This window comes from Ambystoma mexicanum, chromosome 6q (genome assembly GCF_040938575.1).
Source record: "Ambystoma mexicanum isolate Mex_15411 chromosome 6q, UKY_AmexF1_1, whole genome shotgun sequence".
Taxonomy (NCBI): Eukaryota; Metazoa; Chordata; class Amphibia; order Caudata; family Ambystomatidae; genus Ambystoma; species Ambystoma mexicanum.
Genome location: NC_090937.1, coordinates 726,210,513 through 726,235,734, shown reverse-complemented (window position 1 = coordinate 726,235,734; position 25,222 = coordinate 726,210,513). Strand labels below are relative to the sequence as shown.

The window sequence follows — 25,222 nt, the reverse complement described above, 5'->3', positions numbered from 1 at the left end:
TTCAGGAGTGTAGAACCAAAATATAGCAACTCCCCTTTGAGATTCACATTTGTTTTCATGTACAATTTCAGCCAAAAAGTATCCACATGGCAAACATTTCCAGGGACTGGAATGGGGGATAACGGCACGGCAGCCCAAGTTATAGGCCCAAGCGAAGTGTGTCTCTGTGCACCTCAGGTGTCCCGTGGTAGGAAGGAAAATCCTTCTCCAAGATGGCCACCATAGAAAGGGAAGGTGGGGCTCCATACAGAGCTCCTCTTCCCTTTCCATGACAGCTTGCAGAAGGCGAAGACAGAACCCTATGACCATATTACTACGAGCGCATTTTTTTTTTCCCTTTCAAACCTATCCCACTTTCGAATAACTTTACCACATAGTCGGTACCAGGTGGATATGGCCACTTTAACCCCATTTTTCGTCCCTCATGGTCATGGCCAGTAGCCAGATTGTCCGGGTCATGACCCTATAACATGACCCAGACAATCTGGCCACTGCCCATAGCCACAGGCTACCTTAGTCACCAAAAGTATATCACTATTTTATGTACCTACATTATGACACTTGTCAAAAAATAAAACACAGGCACATTTGCAAAACCATGCTTTAAGGTCCTTGCAAATACTCCTCACACGGGTTTGCTTGAAATCCGTCCATGATTTTTTTTGTAAGTGTCAAAATATATGTACATACAATAGTCATATAACTTAGCCTCCACTTGACAAAATCCATTCAGTCTTTACGCAAACATTGAAGATTGGGTCTATAATCTTTCTGAAAACTTTTGTGCACATTCGTCAAACGGCAACAAAGTTATAAGCCATCTCAAAATGTTGAGACCCCCTCTAATTTATCCCCCCTCTTGTGAAAATCCCACCAAACTTTACCAAAACATGTATATCTGTATTTAAAATCGTTTTGCAAACTTTTGTGTACACATTCGTCAAATGGCACCACATTTATAAGCCTTTACAATATTTTGCCCCCCTCTCTAAATGTGTTCCCTCTTGACAAAACAGCTCCACACTTTCCGAAACCATTGACAATCAAGTCTAGAATATAATTCCCAAATTTCATGCAGTTTCATTGGGTGGCGCTAAAGTTAGAGGCCATCCAAGAACTGCTTTTCACCAACCCTGCAATGCAGAAATAAGCAAAGATGTCACCGAACATCTGAAGTGTCTGTGAACTTCACAGGACTGACCCCGAACATCTGGACTGTTTGCAGACTTTCAGGGTGAAAAAAAACCCATTTTATGGCTTCTTATGGCCATATCCCATCCCCTCCTCATCACCCCTCACCTACCCAGAGATTGTTTGATAAGTTGACAAGTGCAATGTTGTGTTTTTTAATATGTTTTTACCGTGATGTCTGCGGACACTGGCTGCTGTCTGTGAATCCAACATGGCGGGCATTTCCAAAAATCTGACACACTTCACGCTTTTCACCATCCAATGAGGGGGCGCATCCGATGTCTGCAGACATCACGTCACCCTCTTGGCCAATCGGATGCCTGTCTGCGGACCGAACAGGGAAATGAGTCCGCGGACCGGACCCAGATATCACTAATTTTTTGGGACCTACATTTTGCTTGTTTTAAAAACAATGACTGGACAGATTTAGAACAAATGTACAACATCATGCTTTCGGGAACAAGCTGCCACTCCTGCCGTAAATTTGCTGACAATCCATCCAGCGGTTTCGGCTGTAGGGGTGAGCAAAATGTTTTGCCATTGCGACTATGGAAAAAAAAAGAAAATTGATTCCCCCCCATAACTTTGCCACCTCTTGACGAAACCTCACCAAATTTACCAAGAAAATGCAGAGTGGGCAATATACTTTTTTGTAAGGTTTGGTAAGAATTCGTCCAAAGGGAGCAAAGTTATAAGCTGCCCTAAAAGTGCTCTTCCTATGAGTTGAGCAACCTAACCATAACTACCCGGCTGCTACCGCAGGCCGTGTAACATATTTATATGTATATATATATATATTCATATTTCTCTTCTTATGACAGGTCAGTGAAGCTTACTTTCATTTCGGCACCTAATTGCCCTAGCATATGGCAATTTTCTGTTTTCTACACCAAAAGTGTCACAGTTATGATTATGCAATTTAATGTCCATAGAACAAATTTAATACGCTAGCCACTCTCCAACTTACAGATTCATAATATTTTTGGGGGAGCAAGAATCACATTTTCGCAGGTTACATTACAATAAACGGCTTGTCGGTAGCTTTCAGATGACATATGAATGGACTATGTGCGTTCTTCGGTTTGAGAGTTATGGAGGAAAATGACGGGTCCAATATAAATCTATAGGCACTTCAAAAAAGGCACCAGACGCTCCTCTCCAGAAAGAACATGGCATGATAACCTGTTCTGAGATGAGAGTTTGCAGCACACGCTTTTTTGCATCACTGTACCTTTCATAGATGGGAAATATCCATTTGCATATCAGTCTTTGTCCCACCCACATGGGCAGTCCAGCACCGAAATGCTATGGCAATTCCTCTCTGAACAAGAGTACCAACAGCAACCCCATACACATGTTTCAGCCTTGTTGGGCCTCATCAGTGAGGTGAAGCTGTGCCTCTCTGAGCACAGTGAGCAGGGAGTCCACGTCTGGTTGCCCCCAGGTAACTCAGGGTGACCAACCCCAAGTTCCTTGCAAATACTTCAAAAAAGGTAGCAGGCGCTCCTCTCCAGAAAGAACATGGCATGATAACCTGTTCTGAGATGAGAGTTTGCAGAACACGCTCTTTGCTCACTGTACCTTTCACAGATGGGAAATAGCCATTTGCATATCAGTCTTTGTCCCGCCCACATGGGTAGTCCAGCACCGAAATGCTATGGCAATTCCTCTCTGAACAAGAGTACCAACAGCAACCCCATACACGTGTTTCAGCCTTGTTGGGCCTCATCAGTGAGGTGAAGCTGTGCCTCTCTGAGGCACTTCATTAATATATATGATCTTTAGTTTAATTTCTTCAAAAATATTCCAGCTCAGCCCTTCTTGTTTCTGTTTCCTAGAAACCATGTGATGCAGGCCGAGCTCTGCCTGATGTTTACATAGTCTGTCATTTAATCCATCAGGTGCTCTCTGGCCAGGGCTAATGGTCAATTTATTGCTGTTGTAAATAACTGGTATGCATGAGCATCAAAAGGTTCACCTTTCTAGATAAGGAGGCCAACAGGCCTTCAATCTGCCCAACAACAGGAAACATGGTCTGTCTGGAACCAAATAGCCTCTTTCAATTGTTGCTGGTATTTTACATGTGGAGCATAATTTAAAAAAATGTAAATCAATTTCTATTGTGTTTTGTATGATTTTCATCACAACCACATCAACAACAATGAATAACAAATGCCTTTCAGTACGAGACTCTTTAGAAATCCCTCCTCCCAGTCCCCTCCTTGTGGAGCTCCCTTGACTCACTGCACCCTCCTTTTACCTCATGACCCCTCCCTTCCCACTACGTCATAATCCTCCCGCCCTTCCCCGTGGGTCCCCCCAATTCCTTCTTCAGTCCATTTCCATCCATCAGGCCCATATCTTCTCAAACCTTTGGGGACACCCCCTCTCCCTGTACACTCTTCTTTCTAGCTTCACACAATGGTCCATTCCCTCCACCCATCTGTGTATATTTGGTAGCATTGAGTTCCCCTAGTTCATTGCCAAAACCTTCTTGCCCACCATCATAGCTGTCCTGAAGAGGTATTTTTCTCTGTTATTGAACCCTGCATCACCCACACGTGTAAAATCATCACCTTAGTACAGACCGTAATTCGGGTGTTGATTACCCTAGATGTCTTGTCTCTGACCTTTCCTCCAAAAGACTTTGGGACACTCAAGAATGAGCCCACTCCCACCCACAATTCAGACACCTGGGGTCTGCTGCCCTTCCCATCTGGTTTACGCGATCCCGACTATAGTATGTCGTATGTATGACCTTTTATTGTACCAGCTGCAATCGCATGCTTATGCCTCTCTCGGCAAGCACAGCACTTCAACCCAGTCCTCCTCTTCCAATGCGCCCAGCTTCTCCTCCCATTACTCCAATAGTGTCTGCAGGGGCTTGGATGTGAACCCATTGAGCATCTGGTAAAGTTGAGTTATAGCCTCCCCTTGGATTGCTCCTTCCAGGAGGTTGGCCTCAATCGGTGATCTCTCAGGGATGTCCCATGTGTCCTGTCTTTCATGGGCCATTGCATGTTGAAGCCTAGTATAGATATAGCCGTCTCCAGCCTGTAGACCCAAAGCTGCCTGTAAATTCTGGAAAGTAGCAAGTAGTCCTGCAGCAGGATGTCCTTCATTTTCTTAACCCCTTTAGCCTGCCACCATCTCTGCTCCCACAGTTTATATATCTCCAGCAGATCAGCGTTCCCCCAAATAGGTGCTTCCCTGGTCACTACTCTCCTCCAACCCATCGCAACCCACCCCACAACATGTAGAAGCTTAACTCTGGCTGCCCAGCAATAAACTGCTTTCTCTGGGTACGAGTTTCGGAACTGGACCCTTCTGTGGTTCTGCTGCGGATCAGCGTCTGATCTGTGGGACACCTTTCCAGTAGGCACCGGAGGAACCCCCCCTGCCCATAACCTGTGTTTCTGGCTTGCTGAGGCCCCTGTGCAGCATTTTGGTTTCCATTTTTTTCCCACTGATTTCCTGTTTTTGAATATGTTTTTGTGTGGATGTTTACATGCGTGTGTTCATGTGTGTGTGTGTGTTTGCATAGGCTCATTCCGAGAGTATTCTGCATGCAACCAGAGCCTGTTGCTTGTGCACACTGTGGACTGTCTGTGTGGCTGCAGATTTAGGGCATATTCCCTGTGTGTACATACGTTCCGTGCATATGCCATATGCGTATCACGCATGCATACATTCAGTAACATATGCATACTTGCATTCTGAGCGTATTCCAAGCATACATGTGCATATGCATATTTCTCATGTTGACTTGCATTGAGACCATAACGTATGTGTGTATAGCGTGCAGTCTGTTGTGCGGCTTGTGTTTCTCCAGTGTGTAACCAGCATGCATGGGTGCATGCATACTCCAAGCGTCTCATTGCTTAAGTGCATTATGAATGTATGTGCTTATTTCGTGCTGTGTGTGCATACGGCTTGTGTTTCCCGTATTTGTTTCCGTCGTGAACGTGCTTATAAATATCCTCATTTCTCATTTTGCTTACGTGCATCATAAGTGAAAAGTGTGTGCATGTTACATACTGTCCTTTGAGAAGCATACTATTGGCGTATGGTTTGCAATATTCCTATGTGCTCCAAGCACATATGCTTACATGCATATCAGGGACGTCATTTCACCAAAATGCCAGGGGTAGCGGAAGTGACATCACACGACCCTTAACCCCTGATGACATCACAGGAAGTGATGTCATTTGACCCCACCCCGAAGTGATATCGCGGGAAGCGATGGAACACAACCGTTTACCCGTTGACAAAACAGGAAGTGACATCACATAGCATTGTACACTACGAAAAATATTTGTTACAATATCACTATAATGTGATGTACATTTCATGCAAGAATGGATCACCATATGTAGCATTAAGATCAGTGTGTATAGGCCCATATTATCAAAATACTGTGAATGCAAGCAGACGTCCATGACCAAATGATAATGATGTGTTATTATATAGCACTTACGCTTAAGCGCTTTATATAGAAAAAATATACACCCAATATCACCCAACCAGTGTTGGTACTCATTTATCGACCTCAGAAGGATGAAAGGCTGAGTTGAGGCATTTAAGAACAGACTAAATCAGTGACTCACCCGCTGAAGTGTGCCTGAAATAAACCTTTAATGAGTCTAGCAATGATTGTATAGAATTCCAGAAAGACAGATTATTTGGTTTCCTATTCTTTCTTATTTAGGGTCAGTGACTTATGGCACTCCAGTTCTTATTTTTCTTATTTTTTTTTAAAGGGCCTGAACATGAAAGCCAGCCAGTCCAGGAGCTTGCATTACAAAAAACGAAAAAATGTTTTTAAAAAAACACTTTTTTTTTCAATGTTTTTTTTTTTACAGAGGTCGCAAGGGAGACCACAGAGGTCGCAAGGGAGACCTCAGAGGTCGCACTTGCGACCTCTGGCGACCCCAAATGACGTCCCTGATGCATATTCAGACCTTAGGATTCCTGCACTTGCGCATTACTAATGTGATGTGTGCGTGCGTTGGCTATCCTCTCTGTGAATGCACATGGAATGCATTTTGCATGTACCTGTAGTGTTTACTTGTATCCGAAGCACAGTGTTTGAGTGTCTGCATAGTTGTAAGCGTGGAGGGTTGTGTGTGGGGAGGGTTGTGGAGTGTGCATGTGTTTCTATATTGTGTGCTAGTGGGGCGTGTGTGCACATTCATGCCTCGTACAGGTATTCCATGCACGCTTTTTCTGCGTATTATGTGTGCGTAATGTCGGTGCAGGTGGTCCATGCCCATTGTGCTGGCCTGTATGCTCAGTGTATTGGAGATGCGGGCGTTTATTCTGTGTGTCTTGCTTGCGGGAATTCTGTTGCGGGTCCAAATTATAGATGCAGTTTTGGGATTTTCAAAAGGGGCTATCTTGAGTTAGGTTGATCTGCTTTTAAACATATTTGCAGGGTGCACCAGTTACAGGTACATGGTGGGCATGTTGGTGTGTAGTGAACCTTTGGAGATATGTCCCCTCTACTCTGAGCACTCCCTGCCTCTTTCTCACCCTGACACCCCCACTAAATGATATCTGAAAACACATCCATCCCCACATTTCCTGGTGTGTCTGCATGGCAGGTCTGCATGGCGGATCTTCCCATTCACTGCTCGTCCATTTTGTTTTGGGAACGTACTAATCCGTGTACTGTGAATGAGGGTTGCTTTGGAGGCTTGAAAGGGCCTGCATGCAAGACACTTTTGTGGTATTATGACCAAAACGCATCATCTACTTCTAAAAAAGCAAGGAAGGGGCGAGCCATGCCTTACCTGTCCACGCTGAGAGCGCACAGATTGAGGACCGTGATGCCCACCGAGGCTTTCTGGATGAAGGGCACCAGCTTGCAGAGGAACATTCCAAAGGGCGAGTCATCGAAGGGGAAACGCTGCGCCAGGAGCTAGAGGGGGACAGAAGGCGGCCAGAAATCAGATAGGGCTGGGCTGACAGCAAACATGTAAGCGATCAGAACTTGAGGATCCATACCAGTGCAACCCATGCTGGCAGGCTCTGACTGGCCTATCCGGCAATAGGGCAATGCCTGAACCAAAAACGTGAAATGCTAGTGTGGGCCAGTTTTCTGGTCAAAGTGGGTCACTTTTATGGCCAATGTGGGCCATTTTGATGAGTTACTTCACTATGTGGCTAGTACGTTTGTGTTGCTGAAATAATATTCTTTAAATTCCACAATTTGCATCACATTTTATCGAAAAACTCCCCCTTGAGTACTGTTCAAACAGTCAATAACAGAAGGGATGAATTGCCATTTGCAACGGTAGGCCACTTTTTTTATTGGTGCTCAAGACGATTTTATGCCCCAGTCCGAACCTGCATGCAGACGTTTATGCTGGGAGTGTGATGAGGTTACATGTCCCAGACTTTGCTCCATCTGTGCACATTTCCTCTGAGGGGGCGTGCCTGAGAATGTCTCTCTGAGCCCTCGCGGTGTTAGCAGATCTCCTATTCAAACAAAACTGTGAAACCAATCGCCCTGCAGTGCATCCATTATTTTATTTGTTCAGTCTGAGGCGCAAAAACAATGGTTGCACATTAATGGTTGAACTCTGTGGACCATCACTTTGAGGAATTCGACATCAGCACGGTGGGTATGCGCTCACCTGGGCTTTTCTGACATTTTATATGAAATTGAATGATGGTAGATCAACATCTGGAAAATGTGTGGGGCTCATCCGCACACATTGCCCTATGCTTACTGCACAACATACACATAGACCCTTGTACTTTTGGTGGACACAGCCTACAGGCACTGATTTTGTCATTACATTGGCAAAAATGAGTACAACATTGTATGAAATTTCAAAAATGAACAGCAAAATGTTGTACATTCATAAAAATAACCCTCAAGTGTAATGAAACAAGAATGTCATCTCTTTAAAAACAACTCACACACATAACCCACAACACTTCCTCCAGCCTAATGCATTCACAAAAGGGCCTAATTTACAAAAAAAATTAAATGGGATTTTCCTATGGTAAAAACTTTTTGTAATTCAGGACCAAAATACTCCACCCTGCAGGTACTATGTTACAGAAACTTTACATCAGCACAAGTGCACTTTTGTATGGTATTAGCTCCAGGTCACAAAGGCCCTCGAAAATAAATGTTTTCTTCGAATTCTGAATTCTCAATGTTTGCTCTAGTGCTTATACTTGCCATTATGTTCTACAGGGCGCAGCAATTGGTCCACTGTTTGTACAGGGTTGAGCTGCACATGCAGTGTGTGTCTCCAGCGGCAGCTCGTTCTGCATTTGGCTTGGGTCGGATTCTGCATTTTCTGCTGCAAGATTGCAAATTGGTCTGCTTTTCTTTTGCCTGTACTTATATTGTTCATTTGTTGGGAGGGATGCAGTGCATTTTATTTCATTAGATTATATATATGTTTTGTGTAGTACAGGTCATTTGTGTACTGTACTTTTGCCTCTCTGGGACCATATTGGAGAATCGTTGCACAAAGACCCGAGTTCAGGAACATAAGGGGTTAAGACAGGCCTATCTGTGTTATGCCTTTTTTAGCACCCTGGCTTTTGATCTGGAGATGTTGGAGGTCATTACAACCCCGGCGTTAAGGGTTAACGACGGCGTTAACCCTTAACACCGGATTCCCACTTTAACGCCTGCTTTTGGCAGGCGTTAAAGTCCATGGCGCTAACCCGCCATGGTGCTAATTACACCGCCGTAATTTACGGCGGCGTAATTAGCGCCTTCCCCACTCCCATTATGCCCTATGGGGCAAAAATGGGAATGGGGAAGGGAAAATGGGAAATGGGGATTTACCGCCCCACTCACCTTGGAATGGGGCGGTAAATCCGCCATCCACCATGGTGTAAACGTAGTTTACACCATGGTGGTAAAGTTGGTGCACTTAGCACCAAGGTTGTAATGACCTCCATGGGGGTCATTCCGAGTTTGGAGGCAGCCATGGTGCTGTTAGCACCATGGCTGCCTCCAAACCCGAGTCCGGGTCCGGTCTGGCTGAATGGGGACTTACCGGGTCATTCCGACCTTGAAGGACCCAGTAAGTCCCCATTCAGTAAACCATTCCCCATTCCCATTTGAGCCCCTATAGGGCTCACTGGGAATGGGGAAGGCGCTAATTATGGGCCCGCAAATAGCGGGCCCGTTATTAGCGCCCTGGTCCCTTAGCAGGACCCGCAAAGTACGTAGGGTCAGACCAGACGTCCTTTGCTGGTCCCGCTAAGGGACCTCGGAATAGGGCGGTAAGGGTTTACTGGCACCGGCATCCTTACCGGTGCTGGTAAACACTTACCGTCCAACTCGGAATGAGGCCCAATGTCTCCAATTGCCTTTTTAAGTTTTTGGTAATCACGTTGTGAGAAATGTGGTATTTGCCACATCTCCTTCACCTGATTCAGGGTCAGCTTTCTGCCATTACTTCTCAGGTCCCCAATCCACCATACACCCCCCAGGAATCAATCTGGCCAAAAAAGTGTTTTCACATTTTCCCTTATTTTAGGGTTGTACCATATGGATGAGTCGAGTCTCTTAAAACCATTTTCCCCGCAGTAGATTCAAAAACTCCTTCCAAGAGCTTCTCAAAAATTGCATTTTGGGGCTCTACTTTAGTTGCTCATCCCGATATGGTTGTCAGGATAGCCAACGGGGCCAGTGGCCCTAATAGACATGCTTTCTCCTTGGTCCAATCATCCTGCTCCTTTTTCAATAATGGTGCAAGTATCTGGCCATAGATGCTAGATGATAAGCATAACAATTAGGAACCCCTAATCCACCTCTCTCCTGAGGCAATTTCCAGAGTTTCAACCTAGGAGGCTTGTCGTCCCATAAAAATATCTGTATGAGAGCATCAAAATCTTTCAAAGATTTCTCCCCAACATGCAAAGGTAACATGCTCAGTACATAAGTTATCTTTGGTGTCGAAATCATTTTAAGTGTGTTGACTTTACCCCATAAATATAGATACAGCAGTTTCCATCACTCCAGGTCCTGCTTAAGTCCAACACTCAGAACCACTTTTAAGCGTAGCTACCTTGAGCCCTTTATAGAATCCCTTCAACAGAAAATCCAGATTCTTTAGTTCAATAAACAAAGGATGGATCCCATGACCTCCACACCACTCCTGGAAAAATGCCCAGGGATGGGAATAATCCCTACTAGAGGATGGCATCCTAGCTCCCTGGACTGTTTCAGCTGCTTAGGATAATGGGCCTCATCCTTGGAGGCCCGGCCACTCAACCGCCAGACAAAGTTTCAGGGAGGATGATGCCTGTGCCATTAACCATAACGGGGAGGATACCTCGGGAGCAGAAATTCCTGGTTTACTCAAAGCCCCAAAGGAGAGATAACCAACTCCCCCATGGCCATTCGGGAACACTTAGATGGTCTTTGCTTGCTGCGGCACTAGGCTGGAGAGGACCTTCGGGATCAGGGGAAATGGTGGGAAGGCATAAAGGAAACAACTCAGACAGGGAGTTTAAAGGACATCCCATCTCTAAGCCTGTGGTTGTAGAAAATGGGAACAATAAAAAAGGACCACTGCATTGCCCCTGGTTGCAAACAAGTATATATGCAACACCCCCGATTTTGGCACATATCAACAAGAACGCCTCTGTGGATAGTGTCAACTCCAGGGACAAGGGACATTTCCTGTTAGTCCATCCATTAGTATGGTCGGGATTTCCTGAATATAGAGCACTGTAGCGAGTGATGTGCTGTTCTGCCCACTTAAAGATCTTCTCTGCCCACAGCTACAAGGAGGACAATCTTGTCTCTGCTTTCTCGTTCAAGTATACTGCAGCCTGCTCCCTACGATTCAGAGACCTGTTGCTCTCTGATGTAGACCACCTCTCATGAGCCTTCAACAAAACCATTTACACTCCCCAGTCCAGCTTACTGACATGCGTAGGATTGGTTCTGCAGGTTCAGAGGAACACCATGGATTCAAGACTCGGGTTTCAGCCACCACTGCAAATGACCTATGATCTCGTCCATCAGGTGATCATGACTACGACACAGACTGGAGAGTACAGGCTCAAGAACTGATTCACCACCTGCTTCAATTGACCTCTTTGCGGGTTGCATTAACCCACTTATGTTCTGCCCTGCAGCATCCCTGTGTCCTGGTGGTACCAGAATCATCAAAATGGCCGCAAAACCCCTATGCGTGCCAAAACCTATGGAAATTGCGCTCTACAAAGCACTAAAAGATGGCTGCCAAATTTACAATGCATGATGTCAGTGGTGGAACGGAGACCGCACTCCTGAAATATGTCACTGTGCTGCCCGACAAGTAAAAATGGAGACTGCATGAAAAGCAGTGCTTGCTGAAAGAAATCCGGAATCTTGTTTTTAAATGTTTTCTTTGGTGCTGAAAATACAAAATGCCGATACTAAATGCACACAAACATCTAATATACTTGCTGGGTGTTACATTTTACTGAATTCAAGAAATCATTGTGAAATTGCAATATCCTGGAAAGCTGAATTGGTCAGCAAAACACCCACAGCACAAGTATGCCTGCCTGTCGGATCTGTCAAAATCTGGGCACAGTACCAGCGGCCGCCTGAATGACTGTTTCAAAAGCCTGCATTAAAACTGTAAACTTGTACCATTGTAATTTAATGTCTGAAATCTAAGTGACCTGTTATCAAGAGTAGCCTAGGTTGTAACTATTTGGACTTCATGGTTTAGAGTCTGGAATCAGTGTTCTAGCTGCTTGTTTTAAAATTGCAAGCTTATTTTAACAAAGAAAAATGTAACAAATGACATTTAAATTAAGCCTGACTCCAAGCCAAAACCAGTAGAACCACTTCCCCCACAGGGCCAGGCACCTCCCTTCTGCTCTCTAGACCAGGAAGTCACACCCTCTTGTTGATTACGAGGGGAGGGGAACTTGGGCTGCTGTAGGAAGAGTACAATGGACTTCCTCCAAGGCAAGGAGATGCTAATTAGGAAGGATCGTAAAGGGCCACTGCCAGAAGGAAGGGGGCAGAGATTGCTTCTGAGCTGCAAGAAGGAGGCAGGGACAGACAACTTTTGTTGATTCACAATGGACAAAAAGCATATTTCTAAAAAGACTGATAATTTACTGTGTACAATTGTATAAAAATATGTAAACCCCTCACTTCTGAACCTAATTTTGAGCTGCACATTTTAAGAGGAGCCAGAACTCTGTGCTATGTTCTGGGAAGTAACTGTAGAAAGTGTGTTTTTATACCAAATGTAATTATGTCAAAAGCATGAAGCTTCACACGCTTATGTCCATATGCAATACGCACAGTTGTACACATTTTTGGATAAACTAGATATTGTATTCCGGCCCAAAAGGGCAGAATTCTGTCAAAAGCCGACACAAGATCCTACAATGACGGGGCTTGCAAGAGCAATTGCTCCACAAAATATGTGATCTAGATATGTTATTGTTATAAAGTTTGAAAAATTGTAAATATGTATTATACTAAAAGTAGATTTCATGTTCAAAAGCCAAGGGGAGGATTCTCTGACTCATAAAACCACATCATCATGGTGACACTCTGTTTTCCCCTCCAATCAAGGGAGAGGGGAGATTCCAACCTATAGCCATCCAAGGGGGCGCACTTAGGATAATCCAGCATACACACCCCTTTATCAAATGCATAAATAGAGACAGCTGAGGACTTAGAAAGACACACAGATTCCCCCTCTAACCGATTCCTGGCTAAGCACCATGAAGAAGATCCATCCATATTCCTTGCTCCCGACTCCAGAAACTTGGCAAAGCAGAAAGGCCCATTCTATAGCTGAACCATTCTCAGCTAGGCCTTAAACTTCTAGAACCAGAATCCCACAAACTTAAAGGGGAAACCAAAGAAGCAGCCGGGCTGTGCAGTAACTGCTTTCCTGCTATATAAATATCTTCAGAATCAAGAAGGGCAGATTAAACCAAATCCTGTGCTGTGCTGTGCCAATCCTGTCCAGTCCTGTCGTGCGGTGACCACAGCGCAGTGCTGATTGCAGACCCAGTCCTGTCGTGCGTTGTGCCCAACAGCCTGTCCCAGTCCGGTGTGCCCAGCAGAATTCCTGCCCAGAAATCTTGACTGACCAGAATTCCTGACGGTTTTGTTCAAATACATATAGTGAGTATCCAGAGTATAGAACTGTGTCACTAGCCTATGTACTGTCAATAGCAATCCCTATCCAAATCCATCCTATCTTGTCTTCAGAACTGCATGGTTAGCAATATTTTTGAATTGCCTGAATCTCACTCCTATTATCTCCTTCTGTACTAGTAGTGTTAAACCGATCTTTGCGCTGATATATTTCATCTGAAGAAGGCAAGCTCCTCGGCAGGCAAAAACTTGATCTAGAGGCGTCCTGGTCAAGTGGCTGTGCTTCCGTGTAGTATTTGCTTCTTCATAGTCATTCCCTTGTGTAAAGAAATCCTGTTTGTCTTTTGAAAGCGCATCCCTGTTTTCTCATTTTGGTGCATATTTTTTTTAAAAACAACCTCCACGAAAACTCACATTTTATGCTAGAAACAAAATTTAAATGTCTGCTTGTAGATAACATCTTAAGCTTTCCATAGAACCAAAAATAGCATCTCAAATCCATATAGTTTTTCCGCAATCGCGATTACAGCACGCGGAAAAGTTTGCAGCGAATTTTGTTTTAGGTAAAATTTCTATAATGTATAAAACAGCTTTTCATTGCACTCAACCTCAATTTTCAGTTTGCACATTGCTTTTTGGTGTCAAATCATTGCTAGTGTTTGTCTGCAACCAGATAAAGTGGCTCCCATTAGAATTTAAACAATTTCAGTGATTTAAGCCATATTTAGTGTTTTACCCAATCCATTCTCAGACAACTTTAAAACCATTTGGACAGTTTTGCCAATCAATTCTGTTTCTCTCGTGTGTTTGCTGGGGGAAATTGGGATTGACATTATATTTGAATTCTGCATTCCTGAAACCTGTTCTCTCTCCTTCTATCTCTTGATATTGCATATTGGGGGGTTGAGGGGTGTGCAGGGGGAAAGAGTAACCACATTGCTAGTTGATTTGAACACACACACACAAAAGTATTATTGCTGTGCTGCATTGTATTTGCTCATTACTACTCCTTATGATTAAAGAGATTGCTTAGAATGACATCACCCCATTGGTGATTATCGTATCCCCATTAAGAATAGTGTGATTATATTGTGAATATATAAATAAATATTTTAACTTTGCAAACCAGCCTGATTCCTGGTTCAGTGTGACCGGGGGGAAGGGGGTTCCAAGCGAGGGGTGTGATATAAGTGGTACATCGTTCAGAATAAAAGAACTTTTAGACACAAACAAATAAATGAGGATTTCAGTTGTGCATTACACGCTAGGCGTTGACTTAGGTGAAGTGCCGGATTGAAATCACTTACACCTCATCCACAGCACCAGATAACACTTGCTGCCATCAGTCACTTTAATCACAGCCCTTTCCTAGCCAATGATTGCAGTTGGCGCAACAGTTTGTAGAGATGTGCCATGAGTTTTTCCCTCCTGGTGCGGGGAAAGAATATGATCCCATGTCTGCCTGGAAGGAAGGACCAATGAAGTCCAGACTCTGAGTTGGCTGTAAGTGAGACTTTACGGGATTCACAAGGAATCTGAGCTGAGTTAACAGCTCACACACCTGGTTCCATGTCTTTCTAACAAATAAATAAATATAAAATGAATTTAATGACACAAAAATAACAGGGAAAAAATGAATTCTTTCCCCTCTTTTTTGAGGGGGGGGGTCCCCCAGAACACCTGTTTCCCCTTTTGTTATTTATGTTTCATTATACATTCATTTGTTATTGTTTTTTGTTATTAACACTGTATAGCACACAAAACTGTTGTATCTGCGTCCTTGCTTCTTCCTCCATTCTGGTGACATTTAACCAATCGTCTAAATAGGTATCTCTATTGCATCCAGATAGAGGGGAGCCATCATAGGAGTCTCACATTTGATAAATATTGTGGTGTTGGACTTAAAGCCGAATGGACGAAAACTTGTACCAGTCATCCCTACCAGCACCCTGAACTGGAGAAACAGCTGCTGAGCTTTCCTCATAGGAACATGGTGATAGCTATCTTGCAGTCCAATGCCATCAGGTAAAGACCCATATGAAGCATCAGTAGAATGTTCTGCAGTGTCTCTGTGCAACATGGACACATGGAATCTACAAATGTGTTACCTCGGTTACAGTCTTTTCATTGAAAGATTTGCCATCGAAAGATTTTTCATTGAAAAATGGTTCCATGGAAAAAAATCATTCACTGAATATTTTTCCATCGAAAATGTATGTATGTGTATTTGGGTAGGCTAAAGGGTTAAAGGGTTAAATTTGGACAACAGAGGTTTGGGGGGACCCCCATCAATAAAAAAAAAAATTGGGAATGGGTGTTTTAAAGGGCAAAAAACAACAGGGGTTTGGGGGGAACCCCAATTAAAAATAAATCGTTGTACAATTTACGATGGAAAGTATTGTATTGCGAGTTGTTTTTGAACGCTGTGTCATTACACGTGTTTTCAGTAGACAATGTCCTTCTGTGAACGCTGGTTGAGTTTACTAAGGAGAGGGAGCAATGAACACCCCTCGAATTGGCAAGCATTTGGACGCTTGTGAAGTGTGGTGGTGTATGGATTGTCCATGTAATTAAGGGTGCTTATTCCCTTACCCATATATTGGGTGTCGCCTTTGAAGAAATTGAGCAATCTGCAGTAATAAGAATTGGGTTGAAAACATATACACGCCAGATTGAAGGGGCTATTGTATCGCTAATTGAATGGTTGAATAGTGTGATCATGCCCAGGATCAGGTGTATGGACACTGAACTATTGAACAGGATCCCCCTGATGAATGTCTGATGCAAAAATGTCTTCTTGACAGAAACATGTTGGGGTTAATGGACAATACAACAGATTATTTAGTTGTGTTTGTGAAAACTAATTGTCCTAATGTGTATGTTTCAATGTATAAGTTGGGTATGATATGTGTTAATTTTCTGACCTGGTGATAGGGGTCATATAGAAAAACAGAACTAAGCATTTTTATGGAAAGGTTTTTTATGAAAACAATTGTCCCTTGTATTTAATTTGGAGGTGTTAAGATCCCAATAAATTGTATTTTTGAATTAAGTCGTTGTTTTGATGTTTTTAGAAACCAGGCGTCACCTGTGATGAATGCATAATATTGTGTCTGACTTTCGTGTTGGAACGTAAAATCTGGATGGGTTGTTTACAGCAGAGTCTGTCAATTAGGTACTGGGGGGCAACTTGGTTCTGACATTTGTAGCTAAGTGAAAGAATTTTATGTTTGATTCTTTGCTTTATGGGCAGCCAGTGAAGTTTCCTTCTGAAGGAAGAGGTGTGATCACGTTTTCCAAGACCAAAAATGGCCCGGACACAGGGGTGGACTGGCCTATAGGGAACTCTGGAGATTTCCCGGTGGGCCTCTGCACCCTGGGCCTCTTTTCTGTGGTATTTCCACTTTTTCTCATAGGAAAAGCATTGGGCTTGCTGAAAATGTGTCATATGGGGCCACTTTGAACTTTATTTCCAGGGCCTCTTTTGGTCCCCAGTAATTATTTCCAGGGCCTCTTTTAGTTCCCAGTCCAGCCCTGCCCGGACAGCGCCATTTAGAGGTGGTGTGCAGTCCTTGCAGGTTTGCTTGTGATGTGCCCGAAAGCAAGCTATTACAGTAATCTAGCCGACAGGTGACTAGTGCCGTAGCCAAAAGAGATATGTTTTTTTAGAGAAAGATAAGGTCTGATTTGATGAAGTAATTTCACAACATAGCCACATGAGGAGCGGATATGTGACACATGTTGTTTCATGGACAATTGTTGATCAAGGATGACACCTAAGGGTTTTACAGATTTGCTTGGATTTGAAAGCCTTTGATGGTGAAGTGTGAGTACAGCAGGTCAAGCTTTTTCAGACGAGGGCCGGAGGCAATGATGAGAAGCTCTGTCTTCTCGTTGTTCCGGCCCAGGGAGTTGTAAGCCATCCAGGTCTGAATTTCTGAGGAAATTCTGTCCAGGACTTTGGTGCCTGAGGCCTGGCACCCAGTGAGTTCAAACAATACTTGGGTATCGTCTGCGTAGTTAGTGTATTTGATGCTCAGTGTATCCAGGAGGTTGAGAAGGGGTTTTACATAGATATTAAATAGGAGTGGCGTAAAACACGTTCCCTGTGGTACTCCACATGTTGAGGGAATGTCTAGTGCCTGGGCAGTTTTAAATACATATTGTATTTTTCTGGAAATTAAAGATGATGTCCCCATTCTAGCTCACAGGTTTCACATGCAAGTTAGAACATCACTGGTACAATTCTTATGGTAGAAGGTTAATGTAACCTTAATTTTCAGGTTTGTACACGCTTTATATCCCTCCAACCATCACTCTCCCATTGTCTGTGTGTTTCCTGTGGGAAACACGCACTATGGTACAGGGAAGCTAAAAATAAAGCATTTTGAATATCTGGAAATTATGGTGCCATCCTGTCTCACAGGCACACGAACAAAAAGGCAATAGAAATGTAACACCTATTGCCAACATAATTCCTGTTTTGCAGCAATTCAAATGTTTTCATAACATCACTATCTCATTGTATTGTCACTCCCTAAGCACATTTCTACTTTCCTTGTTTAAAATAATGTTGCTACTTTCATAACAACAGTGCAACATCAGGCCTGCTTCTCACACAATTAACAGTTTTGAGCATGTCCCGTGTCAACACCCTAGCAGCGCAATATGCATGCAAGGACTGGCATATTAAACACTGTAGCACAATGCGAAATGGGACATGCATTCACAGACTGGCCATTGCAATTCCAACATCACGGGCAATGCCTTCACCAATCAACAGTACTCACACCTGTGTCTCTCCATCTTGTAGGTGACTCTGGATACTGTGATGAATCCAATGGAGTCATCACAGATTCCCCGGCAGTGACCTCCTCCCATGTGGCCAGGGGATGACAGTCACTACCTGATCCTGACCCTGGGGATGGCTATATAAGGGGGCATCACATGGAAGGAGACACACTCTGGGGAGATGACATGGCTTCATTGGATGAGACATGTAATCCCCCATTTGCCCATGAAGAAAACAAGCCCCTTAATACCCAATACCCTAATGGCCTACTGCCATGTATCTATCTATACCCCCATTAGGGAAAATAGAGAAACCTTTTTCCAAAACCCTCTAGGCCAAACTTCCATCCCTGGTCTAAAGAGTAAAAGCTCCAAGAATACATTTTCTACTTCTATTTCCCATCCATATAGAACTGGCTTGTCATATGGAACCATTGAAAGTGATGTCCCAATTAATCTGCATCAGTTAACATCAGTGGACTCCATTTCCCACAAACACCCAAGTCCTGGGACGAGGAGGAAGAAGGGAATGATGCAGAGCAGAAGGAACCTCAAGGTTAATGAGCGTGCTAGTTGTTTTCAGAGTGTACCTGTGTGCGGGACATTTAACGATCGAAAAACAAACTCTAGGAGGCTCCTGTTTGGGAGAAGTTGTTCACCTCTCTGTGAGGCGTGTGGACCCCGGAAGCATGTACCAGTATGGCAGAGCCATGGGGCTTACCAGCAAGAAGGCAGAAGAATGTTGCATGAGCGGGATGTGCAGCAGTCACACAGGAACCAAGGGAAGATTCCTGGGTGTTCGTGAACCAGAGAAAGCAACGTTTCACCTACCGGGACCTGAAGGAAAGCAGGCGTGCTGAGGCAGAGACATGAGAGAGGCTGGAGCAATGTGGAAGCAATCCAGAGTGGAAAGCAGGTGGCAAAGCTTTGCCCCATCAGCACAAACAGGACCGACGACACCACACAGAGCTGGCGTGTCAACCCAAGCAAAGTAGGGACCCCTGGGTGTTTCGGCAACCACACCAAACACAATTTGTAAACTTTAAAACCATGGAAACAGAGACATTAGGGAGAATGTTTGCAAAACAAGAAGGTGTATTGCAAATACGAACGCCAGCCATGGGTGTATGGAATGCAGATATCGGGGAAAGCCAGAGCAAGTGTTCAAACAACAGATATACAAAACCAAAGAAGATATATGCAATTGTGGAAGTAAACGAGAAACTGTTATCTATGAATACAAGACATCCTGGCAGACGAGTAAACCAGGCAGTTATCAGTTTATGAGAAGTCCTGGAGGGGAGTATACCAGGCAATTGCAAATGCATAAGATGTCCTGGCATGGGATTATACCAGGCAATTGTAAATCTACAGGAAGTGCCAAGAAAGGACTGTGTTGAACAAAAGAAGGAACTTTTTGAAAGAAGGAACTACAAGCCTAAGTAGCTTTGCAACTAACAGATTGTTGTGGGACAAGAAAGCCACAAATACCTGTTAGACCAAGAATCACTGGTATATTGTTGAAGAATCCAAATAGTATTATTGTGAGCCTAGAAAGACACAAAGGACCAAGAATCATTGATGTTAAGGAGAATCCATGGGAAGGGAGCAAACCTCTGGAACCAAGGCTTGTTACTGCTGATGAACTTTTGTGTTGAAGGGATTCATTAAACTGAGACAAAATCCATGAGAAGAGAACCCTCCCCTTGAACTAAGATTTTTTTGGACCTTGGAATACTTTTGTATTTGTATTGAGAAGGAAGGGAATAATGCTCTGGAATCGAAGGTTCTTCTACCTTGGAGAACTTTTAAGTTGAAGCTATTCTAATTTTTCCTTTATGAACTCCTTTTGCAATCACCAGGTTAAAGACATTTCCCTTTGCAACATATTGTTTGGTTTGCAGTGTGAGGGTCAGGATAGAACATTTGGACAAAAGGACAGTTTTTCGATTTTGACTTCCTGACACAGACATATCCATCGTTTTTGGTTATAGGTAGGGAAATTCCTCTTATAGTAGGGTCAGAGAGGCCTTTTCCCAACCTGTTTTATGTTAATAAAAGTCTTTAACCAAAAACATGACAGCTTTGTGTCCTTTTATTTTGGACTCCTTACAATACCCACTGCTTCTGTGGTGGATGACCACTCTGGGGAATCCCCAGACACCGCAGGAAGCGGCGTACAACTGGGACCATGCATGGACCAGGGTGGTGATCGAGTGAACCTTTGGTCTCTGAAGGCTTGATTCAGGTGCCTGCACAGGTCTGGGGTGCACTCATGTACAGGCCAGAGAAGGTGGGACAGATTGTATTGGCCTGTGAAATGTGGCGCTTTATCTGTATCAGGTTTAAAATACCCCTGTCCCCAGACCTGGACATTCCTCCCCCAGAGGATGATGATGCTGCGCACGTCGGTCACATGCACCCGTGCACTGAGCGCATTGAGGCTAGGGATGGACTCATGTCCCAGCAAGAACTCATTGAGGGCTTTTTCTGAGTTCCCCTTCCACTCATCACTTCCCTTGCATCTTACGCTATATCATGCACAATCACAGTAAACACTAGTTTTAAGAAATGGAATGTCCAGTCATTGCTTCAAGTGAAAATTATGTATTAAACAGTAATGTGAATGCACCCATACCCTCCATCCCCTCCTCAAAACCACCACCAACCCATCCCCAAACACCCCCTAGAACCTAATAAAACATCACCTATAGTCCCTATGCAAACACACCCAGTAGAACACCCAGTCAGTGTCATTCATTTGTGGGCCCTCTTGGCCATTGGGCTCTTGCCAGACTCCGGTGTGGGCCATAGTCTCTGTGACTGGTGCCTTGTGTTGCCTTGCTGGGAGCCCCCAGTGGTGGTCACCAGTGTGGGTGGGTCTGACCCCTTGACCTGCATTTTGTACATGCAGAGTTGGATGGCATGTCTCATGACCTCTACTGTAGAGGAGGCGATCTCATTCCCCTCCCTCACTATTTGTGCAAGGGTGAGGAGGGCTGTGGTTGCACAGCCTCGAGACTTGGCACTCGTGCGGCTGGAGGCCTGCATATACTCCCTCATCCATCTCATCTCATTGAGCTATTTGTATGCTATGGCAGTATGTTCCCCCTTCTGCGCCTCTCTGCAAGCAGGCGTGCATTGATGGTACAGAGGCTGGGAAGTGGTAATGGTGGGGGGATATAGGGTGACAGGGGCCTGTAACAGGCAGAGGGATATGTTGTTCTGTCGTCATTGGCTTCTTCCTTCTCCTCCTCCTCCTCCTCTTCCTCCTCCTCCTCCTCCTCATCCTCCTCGTCCTCGACCTCCTCCATGCAGGAGGAGGAGGAGGAGGCCATGATGGCCTGGTGGATGCTTGCCTATGGTGGAGTGGAGGGCACATTAGGGACAGTGGGGCCACTGACCACAGGTGTGGTGGTTGCAGCTCTGCCACATGTAGTGGTTGGCAGTGGTCGAAGTGGTGGGAGTGGTCAGGAGCAGTCGGGAGCGGTGCTCCTCCACTTCTTTTAATTAAGTTTTACAGTTCCTATACTTTTATTTTAAAAAGAAATCATTCCGGAACGGTTTTGTTTTAAAATAAAAGTATAGGAAGAAGTTGAAACGTTAACTTTCAGTGCACTTCACTGAGCGTTCCCCCAAACAGCAGGAGCATGTGGTTTGGGGTTTTTATTGTGTGTGGAGGGTGTGTGGCGATGGGGTTTGTGGGGAGCGGTGCAGGCCAGTAGGGAACATAGTTCCACTACTTCTTTTCGTACACTTCGACCACTGGTGGCGGGTGGCGATGGTGCTGGTGGTGGGGCTGATGCTGTCTGTGATGTGGCAGTTGTGCTGCCCTGCTGCCTGGTCCTGCTTGCCTTTGCAGGTCTGCCGGCAGCTGCTCGGCCTGATGACGGTACTGGAAGGAAGAGATGAGCATTCTGTTAGTATTCTGGCCATCACGACTGCAGCCTTGCATTTCTTTTTCGTGACACGTGTGTGTACTGCTCCTTTCATGAGGCTTCTCTGGTCTGTTGCCTTTGATGTGTTCATCTACATGTGGGTGGTGGGAGTGCACATTGCATGTTGGTCTGCCAAGTGGCCTGTTGTTGAATGTGTGGTGGGCCTACGATTCATGCCCTGTCTTCCCTTGACACACATGTGTGGGACTGTAAATATTGGCAACAGTGCTTGTGCATGGTAAATGCTAACTGCACCCCCACGTGTCTTAGATAAGGCTATTTGCTGTGTCTGAAATGCGTTGGACTTTCTGCCTGGGGAAGCATGTATTTTGATGCTGGAATGGGGGTTACGTGGGGTTTTTGAACTTACCGCCATCATCTTGGGTCCCGGCTCCAGCCTCTGCCTTCCCAAAAGCCTCAATGCCCTCCAAGTGCAGGATGGAGCTGCACCTTTCCTCCCAGGGCATGAGGATGAGGGGTGACAATGTCCCTGCTCCTGTGGCTGAGGATTCCCTCCGGTGAGTAGAGATGATCTTGCACACCCTCAGACGCAGGTTATCCCAGTCCTTGTGGCAGTCCCTGGTTGTGCAGGGGACAGTTCCCACGGCTTTAACGCTGTCCGTAATCTCATGCCACATTGCTGTGTACAGCCCCAAAAAAGCTCATCGGCGTGCTGGACAACGGTGTCCACCAATGATGTGAGTTCTTTCTGGGAGAACTTCAGTTTCCTGATGCAGACGCCAGGGACACACGCTTTACTTTCCTGTGACATGGATTATGCCTCCTCTCGCACTGGATGGCAACAGGAAATGGCAGAATGGGAGCAGATTGTGTTTTTCAAGATGGGTGCCAGCGACCTTCCCGTTCCATTGGTAATGCTATTCCCAGCACCGATAATTCTGGTGCCGGTAACTCTGGTGCCTGTAATTCCAGTGCTGGTAACTCTGGCACCGGTAATTCCAGCAGTTTGTGTGCCGGTATCAGTGTTGCCAGCACATATCTGCTGGTAATACTGGCAACTTGCTGTAGTTGCTAGTAAAAACGAGGTGCTGGTATTGCCGTTATCGACGGAGGTGGGGTTGTGCGCACACCCGTAGACTTTGTTAAGGCAAAATGCCAAAAAATGAATTCTTACATGAGTTTGCTCTTGCTCGTGCGAATTTTCAAAATAAAATCGATTGGCAATGTGACTTGGAGCTTGGAGCTTAAACATACCCTATTCAGTAAAAAACTAAAAACCAATGCATTCCTGTGGGACTGAAGTTGCAACATCAATCCCTTAGCCGCAAAGGTCACTCTAGCTGAATATGCAAAGCAAGGCTGTGCAAAGCTTTATCAGGTAATGGAGATTCAATCAGCTACCATCACTTATGATTACTGGCCCCAGGCAAAAGTTTCCCAGAGCCGAACGCTTCTGCAGAATATGTTAATCGCAGTCAGAAGTAGGAACATCGAAGCACTAACTAACTCAGTGCCGGCTCTGGGGTCTCTATGTATAAAAGTCTTAGGAAAATGTGTAGACAATACACAGAATATTGAAAGGGATGCATTTGGGGCATATTGTGTATGCGGCACATCTAGGATTCACTCTAATGCGTCATGCGTACTATGGGCTACTGTTATGCGCTATATTAGCAGGCATTAACTGCATTCATATGCCCGCTCACAGGCGGTAGTGTTGGAAAGGATGGTAAATGAATCATGGACTGCATTTTTTATCATTGTATTTTGTATTGTATTGCATAGATTATTTCTGTAATTGTATTTATTGTTATGATGAATGTATTTTTATAAAAGTGTGAAACGTTTAAATTAACTGTGACCAATAATGTTATTTAAGAGATTTTCCAATAAGCAAGTTCCCCCAAGGGGCCAATATGGGTTTGGAGGTGTTCAGAACATCTCGCACTGCCTGATATGTAACTTACGTGCGCCCCAGCGCTACTGACCTAGAAGAGTCATCTCACTTGTCAGCAAGCCTTCCAATTTCCAAACGCCCACATTAATGATACTAGTAGCGCATAGTTCTAGCACTATGTCCTATACAGAGCCCTCACATCTATTTCTCTCTTCTCAGATTGGCCAACAGGGAAACTGAAGAGATTTGCCAACATGAAGTGCCTCTGAGAGGCCTCTTAGGTGGGGCATGTCACTCTGCCTGCCATAACTGACCACTTCAGCCCAGCTGGTCTCCACTACCTGTTGTGAATTCTTAAAAGTTCCTCCTGCGGCCTTTCCCATAGGAACAAGCTAAGATCACCTCTCCTTCACTCCAATACACGCACATATGCACAGTAGTCTGATAATCCATAGTCTGATAATTGATCAGCAATGCTGTCAGACTATAAAGTGTACATTGCATGCAGGGGACCACCAACAATACCACTTACTTGCATGCACTTTTACACGCTAACAAAATGGAATGTTAAAGGATAGTAAAAACAAAAACATACTTTGACAGTTTCATGTTACTGTCCATCTTGCAAATCTTGTAAATCCACATGCAAATTGTGCATTGCACATGTCATTCCCAATGGATTCTTTTGGAATCTGCTTGGTTTTAGAAGGTGCTCCTTGCAAGAAGATTGCATAGGAAACCATTAGTTAAACACCAGCATGATAATACATGCTTGTCCTAAACCATATAAGGCGGAGAAGGAATGGACAGCTGAGACGTTAGTTCTGCTCTCTGCCCTTTCTCTGCCTTCAAAAAAAAAGTCCAAACCGTAAAAGTGAGGTGTAACTGACTTACGTGTTATTTTTTTACACCTCACTTTTGCACTTTCTGGACTTTTGAAAATTAGTGCCAGTTGTTAAACACTATTTTCATTTTGTTCTGTACTCCATATTTGCCTCTTCGAATTGTTAAATTGCATTCAAATGAGAAGACAAAGTATTCTGCAGGAACAGAATGCTGCGAAACTATCCCGCCAAAGCCGTATAGCTTTTTATCAGCTGGAATTTGTCTGAATACTTACTCGAAGCTGGAGTTCGGTACACCCCTAGTAACACTGCAAATCTCCATCACCTAACATGATACGACAAACTGCAAAACAATATACTTCAACATGCCATACCACATCATGCCATACAGACTACAGACCATAACACAGCATGACATATCTCATTTCCTGCTTGTGGAATTCCATTCGGTAGTAACCAGAATTAAACCACGTCCCTTGTCCTAAGCACTGGA

At 44.5% G+C, this 25,222-nt stretch overlaps 1 protein-coding gene across 4 annotated transcripts in view; it reads right to left on the bottom strand.

The window, feature by feature from the left end:
• Positions 1 to 25,222, bottom strand: part of EDNRA (endothelin receptor type A) — a 197,750-nt gene that overhangs the window by 74,753 nt on the left and 97,775 nt on the right. For all 4 annotated transcript variants that reach the window (XM_069631245.1, XM_069631244.1, XM_069631243.1 and 1 more), the window contains exon 3: positions 6,984 to 7,111. In XM_069631245.1, coding sequence (XP_069487346.1) covers positions 6,984 to 7,111 — 128 coding nt within the window. The remainder of the gene's footprint in view (positions 1 to 6,983; positions 7,112 to 25,222) is intronic.